The sequence below is a fragment of the Carassius auratus genome, unplaced genomic scaffold (assembly GCF_003368295.1).
Source record: "Carassius auratus strain Wakin unplaced genomic scaffold, ASM336829v1 scaf_tig00217339, whole genome shotgun sequence".
NCBI lineage: Eukaryota > Metazoa > Chordata > Actinopteri > Cypriniformes > Cyprinidae > Carassius > Carassius auratus.
In genome coordinates this window covers 44353-51999 of record NW_020529015.1, presented here as the reverse complement: position 1 = coordinate 51999, position 7647 = coordinate 44353, and the positions used below count along the sequence as shown (strand labels likewise).

Sequence of the window (7647 nt, the reverse complement as noted above, 5' to 3'; positions counted from 1 at the left end):
TTAGGCTAATTACGCATAATTAATGTGAACGAAATTATACAGCGCTTCACGTTTAAACATGCAACAATTTCTTAATCAGTTTACAGACAAATGTCTTTTTTCCAAGAAGTTATCTGTCAAAATAAAGGACAAGTAACGAATAACAAAAAATGCTTGTTTTATAAAAGGAATTTTAAAATATAAATTAAAATATAGGCATAATATATGAAAATATTGACATTGCATATTAATCCATGTAACCTACCCCCCTAAAATAGGCTATCACTTTTAATGCTCAGATGCAAAGTAAACCACAATTTCTTATGAATTATATAACACATAATTCATATAATATAAATAATACTGCACACATTTTAAATGTATCAAATCTAAAATATGGTTTAATACCACGTAGCTTAGAGAAAATATAATCACAGGTTCAGGCTTGACATTTATCCTGCTTGAATTCGTTCTAATAAATGCACATAACTTCATAAGTACCAAACTTTCAACTGCAAATATTACATTTTAAATATATAAAATATTTTAACTATAGTCTTTTTCTTTCATTTTCCGTGACTGAAGCCCTCAAATGTAACACATCAGCGAGGCAAAACTGACGTCTATTTGCGAAAATGTGCTGTGATGCGCTTGTTTGATAACTTGTGTTTAAAGCGCCACTCAGCGGTCAAAAGCTGCAAATGCACTTTACAGACGCAGAAGCGGCAGCCCTCATGGCGGTAAAAAGCACACGCCTCTTACCATGTGGTAATGTTATGCTGGCACCATCAATTATGGCTTGAGCAAGCTCATGGTCATTGCTTTCAAAGGCCTGGGCAGCCACCTTAAGTGCATCCCAAATTTCCTTGCGGCCTTCAAAAGCTGGTGCTGTATCCCAGAATTCATCACGCTTGCTGCGCAGCTGCCCATCGGTCATTGGGTAGTCGCTCTTCCATTTGGGCTTCTCTCTCTTCAGGGGCTGGTTTCGCCCCAGAGCAACTGTAAAACAGAGACAAAAAGGTCAAGATTCAATAGCATATGTAACACCAATATGTACCCAATGATGTAATAAAGCAAATTATCTAAATGTGAATGCCTGAAATCTCTTTAACCTTAATGGGATAGTTCACTCAAAAATGAAAATTATGTCCTTAATGACTCACCCTCATGTCGTTCCAAACCCAAAAGACCTCCGTTCATCTTCGGAACACAGTTTAAGATATTTAAAATTTAGTCCGAGAGCTGTTTTTATTACCTTTCTGGAAATGGACAGTATACTGTACACACACTTTCAATGGAGGGACAGGAAGCTCTCGGACTAAAATATCTTAAACTGTGTTTCGAAGATGAACGGAGCTCTTACGGGTTTGGAATGACATGAGGGTGAGTGATTAATGACATAATTGTCATTTTTTGGGTTAACTATCCCTTTAAAAGCACTGTATATAGTGTCACAGTTCTTGTGACGTTTATAAAATGCTAGTGTAGTGGACAGCACATTCCACATATCTCTCTGACCAAAATAGTGTACTAAGGTTTGCTACATTTGGATTGGATCTTGTAGGATTAACATAAGCAAACTGTCCAACACTATCTGATAAAGACACTAGGACAACAGCCACACACGTCTTACGAGGGCAAGAAGACTTTTGGCACCAAGCCGGGGAAGGACATGAGCTATTATTGGTCAAAATGCAGTTTCTGCCCTTCACCAACCTCAACCTCAAGTCAAGTCACCTTTATTTATATAGCACTTTAAACAAAATACATTGCGTCAAAGCAACTGAACAACATTCATTAGGAAAACAGTGTGTCAATAATGCAAAATAACAATTAAAGGCAGTTCATCATTGAATTCAGTGATGTCATCTCTGTACAGTTTAAATAGTGTCTGTGCAATTATTTGCAATCAAGTCAACGATATCGCTGTAGATGAAGTGTCCCCAACTAAGCAAGCCAGAGGCAACAGCGGCAAGGAACCGAAACTCAATCGGTGACAGAATGGAGAAAAAAACCTTGGGATAAACCAGGCTCAGTTGGTGGTCCAGTTCTCCTCTGACCAGACGAAACCAGTAGTTCAATTCCAAGCTGCAGCAAAGTCAGATTGTGCAGAAGAATCTTTTGTTTCCTCTGGTCTTGTCCTGGTTGTCATTTGAGACAGGGGATCTGTATCTGGGGCTCTAGTTCTTTCTAGTTGCTGATCCACCATCTGGTCTGGATACGTACTGGATCCGGGTGACTGCAGTGACCCTCTGATCTGGATACAGACTGCATCTGGTGGCTATGGTGTAGGGGTGGGCGATATCTCGATATTTAAAATATATCGAGATATTTTTTAAACATGATATGGATTTTGACATATCGTATATATCGATATATTGTTTATATTTAATTCTGATTCCGCCACTTTGCTTGTTAGTCTTTTCTGTGCTGTGCTCGCCCCCACCTCCTTGATTTTGTTCCCCCTCCCATCGCGTGTTGTCTGGGTGAACATGGCGGCATCCGCAACCACCCCGGAGGCTGCAATACTGGTATTTAAGGTGTTGGGTGAACAGCAGGCAGAGGTCTACTGTAGGGCCCTATGATTTCCACGATGCAGAAAACGCAGACAGAATCGCGGAATCCAGTCATAAAAACTGGATTTACAGTTTAACGTTGGGTGTCACGGAATTTGTCAAATTTTAAATTAATTATCAAAAGTAGGCCATTGCACTCACATCAAATCATGATATGGATTAATATCTACAAATATTAAGCCGGAAAAGTCTATTTAAATATGATTCCTGCATGTTCTGTATGTCTGTGTTAATGAATGGAGCAGAAGCGCATCTTCATCCATTAAACACACTGTGGCATCTTCATCCATTAAACACACTGTGATTTCAGCTTCTTACCTCTCACTAAATAAAGACGTGAACACATGAACAAAATCTCCAGAACTGCACTGAGAGTCACTTCATGAGCATCTGACCGTTTGATTTGAGTAAAACTAACCTCACATCACATCATAGACTGTAGTATCACATGCACAGAACTGTAAAGGTAAACCCGTCAAAGCAAAAGTATTTGCCAGAAATCTATTACTAGCCTATTGTTCTGCAGAATGTAGGAAGCCTACTACTATTAAAATGAAACGAACATAATTTAAGGAATAATCACACAACATTAGTAGTGCTTATACTATAGCTTCTGTCAAGATGATTTACGACTTTGACCTTTGACCTTTAGACAGGTTGAACTTCCGGTGACCTTATGATGGATGGGTAGAACTTTCCGAATTAGTTCATGGGTTAACCTATTGACTCCTTCCCACACATCGATCATTTGGTTTTGACAGAAGCTTTTGCCCTATTGACCTAGTTAGTCCTAAATCATAGTTTTGACGGGTGGTTTTATGGTATATGAACCCTCCCCTGCATCGATCATGTGGTTTTGACAGATGTTTTTTGCCGGTTGTTTGAACTTTGTCCCAGTTATATGGGTTTTGTGTGTGCGTGTGTGGTTATATGGCTTTTCCCCCTCCCATTACATTCCTGAGTAGTATATAAATGGGATCGGTTATTTCATGTGTGTGACATTCAGTTATTTCACATTTATATATAACACATTCTATAATTTATATAATTTATATAATTAATTATGTTAAAGTTGAAAACATGCCGTTCTTTATATGATTTATATAATATACATAATCTAAAGCAATTTAACTAAGGTTGAAAAAACATTCTGTCCTTTAAAAGAATTAAAAGCTTACTAAAACCAATTGTTTTAGGTGAATAAAATTGGCTTATTTTAGACAGAACCTACAGCTTGTGAAATGGGCTCGCAGCTCCATCTGTCGGACTCTCTCTGAATGAACTTACCCCTTATCTCAAAAGAGAGAGAGAGCGTTCTCACTGTCTGACACCCCCCTCCTTTTCATATCACAGTACAGCAGAGCTAAAGTTGAAAAACATGCAGTTCTTTATATTCTATCCTTTATATAATATACATAATCTAAAGCAATTTAACTAAGGTTGAAAAAAATTCTGTTCTTTTAAAAGGTTATAAATGAAACGGTTATAAAAAATATCCTTGTGTGTGTGTGTGTGTGTGTGTTTGCACGCCACAGTTCACTCTCGACTGAATTTACTACAAAATCATAATTTTTTTAAAGACGTTGTTAATTAAAACCATTGTATCTCATGCAGGAGTAGCATGTTTTTGACAGTTTTCTGACGGTTCCAGCTATGAATTCCCGTTGGTCCGCATCTAGCATCTCTTGTGCTCACGGATTTATGATGACACGCGCAACCCTGCTCAGTTTTCCACATATTGAACAGATCCATTCATAGAACAAGGATGACACACCTAGCGGTCACTCAACACCGATTTCTTTCACACAGTCACCTTTATAAATGCAATTTGATGTGTTCAAGCCATCGCTTGTACACAGCGATGTAAATGTATTAAATTGTTTATGCATATTAACCAGATCGCTGTCTTGGGCAAGCAAAGTTTGGTGCTTGTTTAACATAAACTGATGTCAACTGTCAGTGACCTGATGATTCAATCTGATCTGAAAATTAATAAATCACACCATCTCTTTACACTCTACCTTTTGTGTTAAAACATGTGAACTATCTATACGATGTGACTGTGTTTTTTTCTGGGTTATTGTCGGTGATTCGTCAATGTTATCCATAGCGCTCTCTATCTGAAGGCACATCTGTGGACCACATGGCACGGTTATTACATTGCATTCATCTCTCCCTCTCTCTCTCCCTCTCATGCGTGTGTACGCACATACATCTCTCCCTCTCTCTCTCACTCTCATGCATGTGTACACAAATTCATTCATCTCCAAGTCTTATTTTCTTCTTTTAATGAATATAAAGACATTATACATTCGCAAACAATATAAAACAAAACATTTACAATAGTTTTAGTTATCACTAAAAATAGAAATTTTACCAGGATTGGGGAAAAAAATATATAATTGAAGAGAACCAAGAATATGGTCTAATTTTTTACAGTCTATGATGTTATGGTGTCTTTAAACCATATTACATTTCATTCCTGTAATAAAACATGCATCTGTATTTTATCCGCTGTTAGTGACTATATTCATAAACTATGATATGCCGTTTTATTTTATCTGGCGATATAGATATTTTAACACTATATTCATAAAGTATGCCGCGACGTTTTATATGACTTAATAAAACTAAGTCAAATAATGAGAAAGAACCAAATTGCCTATCACAGCTATGCTGATGATACCCAGATTTACCTAGCCTTATCTCCAAATGACTACAGCCCCATTGACTCCCTCTGCCAATGCATTGATTAAATTAATAGTTGGATGTGCCAGAACTATCTTCAGTTAAATAAGGAAAAAACTGAAGTCATTGCATTTGGAAACAGATGAAGTTTTCAAGGTGAATGCATACCTTGACTCTAGGGGTCAAACAACTAAAAATCAAGTCAGGAATCTTGGTGTGATTCTGGAGACAGACCTTAGTTTCAGTAGTCATGTCAAAGCAGTAACTAAATCAGCATACTATCATATAAAAAACTTACATTAACAACTTACAATTACATGTTTTGTTTCCAGTCAAGACTTGGAGAAACTTGTTCATGCCTTTATCACCAGCAGGGTGGACTATTGTAATGGTGCCAGGTTACTGACTAGAACCAGAAAATCTGACCATATCACACCAGTCAGTCCTCAGGTCCTTACACTGGCTTCCAGTTACATTTAGGATTGATTTTAAAGTACTTTTACTCGTATATAAGTCACTAAATGACCTAGGACCGAAATATATTGCAGATATGTTCACTGAATATAAACCTAACAGAGCACTCAGATCACTAGGATCAAGTCAGTTAGAAATACCAAGGGTTCACACAAAACAAGGGGAGTATGCCTTTAGTTACTACTTTTATGTAAAATCATTTTCTAACTGTTTTTAAATGTTTTAATCATTTTAAAAGTTTTAAAATTGCTTGTTTTATTTTTGTTATTATTTTTCTTCATGATTTTTTTACTTTATTTTATGAAAAGCACTTTGTGAATTACCATTGTGTACGAAATGTGCTATATAGATAAACTTGCCTTAATATCGATGCATCTATTGCGCAATCATCGCCAGACTGTTTTGTATGAAAAACACTTTTATTTTGAAAAGACAACGACATCCAGTTGAAAATTCAGCTTGCTATGTATAGGATTTCAGAAAAACAATTCTGGGTCCATTAAATCGACGTTTTGCCACCGCATTATCCGTTGGTCATCTATGAACACGACATTGCGGGCTGTAAGCGCTCCCGGTTAGGAATGCACGGTTCTATCTTAGCATCATTTTCCCGGTTGCTAACTGCCTGAATTATGACTACTCAATAAATTTCATCATAAACCACATGTACCTTGTTATATCAGTGTAATATTCATGCAACTATACAAATTTGTATTTTGTTAAATCATAAACAAGCGGACATATAAATGAACATATCAAATTAAAAAGAGACTTATTTCTGTTTTAAAGAATATGAAAAAATAAAAAAAATTATATATGACAACGTGTTACTAAAGCGGAACATATATTTTAAACAAGTTCATCAAACATATTAAACACATCGCGGTTACAGACATGTCACTGAACCAAAGCAAATCATTTGTCATACATTTTAATGGTGTATTCAACCAATAATTATGTTTATTGAGCTTATAAAACACGTTTTAAACATATTTTAAACAACTTTTAACAACTTTAAAACTTGTCATAAATGCTGCCGTCTCGAAATTACAGACATGTACAATCACAATCATGCCGCTCGCATATTTATGGATATTCAGACTTTAGCCATTAATACGTTTTAGGATAATGAAAAAACACCAATGTCTGGGGGATGCCAAAATATCTCCAGTCCCCCAAAACCCACTCAGACTCCAGGGGTTAAAGAATATGGAAATAAATAATTATATAATGACATCAGGCCACTAAAGCAATTCATTCATTCATTCATTCAAAAAAGTATTCAACATTTAAGTTAATCGACCTTATAAAACACACCATTCTCTTCTTTTAAAAGAGAAGAACATTTTTTCTTATTTTAAATGTGATTATATATAGCATAGTATATAAAACTAGAATTAAAAGTTAGTGAGCTAACTTTGATGTTGGCTTGGCCATCTTGGCCATGGGGCAAAAGAGCCACAGTACTTGTGTGCCCAACCTTCTTGAGTTGCCCCGCTGAAAAATAAATAAATAAATAATACCATAAAAAAAATACACCTGCAACAGTCTTTTTCCATGGTCCCTTGCTGTTTTCTTTTTTTAATAAAAAGCCTAGGCTATGATAACAGCTATGACATGGTTGTCTAAATCTCCTAAATACCATTCAATTTGATCTTATTTTAATAGTACTGACATATTTTAAGTTATCACACATTACTGAAAAATAAAGAAGGGACACTATATATAGTATAGTTCGGTGAGTCAAGAGCTAAACAAAACGTCCTGTTTCATTACAAAATAGTGTAACTTTTATAAACTTTATACTATCACCACAAAATTTTAATTTATATTTATTAAAAAATAAATATTTCATAAAACTGAAACTTAAATATATTATTTCTATAGGCTATACAAAAAAGAAAAAAAAAAGACAAAATAATAAGGCTGA

At 35.6% G+C, this 7647-nt stretch overlaps 1 protein-coding gene across 1 annotated transcript in view; it reads right to left on the bottom strand.

Annotated features, from left to right (window-relative positions):
* Positions 1 to 579: 579 nt before the first annotated feature.
* The window catches only part of LOC113100738 (ubiquitin domain-containing protein 2-like), a 35793-nt gene continuing 28725 nt past the window's right edge, over positions 580 to 7647 (bottom strand). Inside the window, exon 2 of the mRNA XM_026265328.1 lies at positions 580 to 978. Within this exon, the coding sequence (XP_026121113.1) occupies positions 668 to 978 (311 nt within the window). The 3' untranslated portion in view covers positions 580 to 667. The remainder of the gene's footprint in view (positions 979 to 7647) is intronic.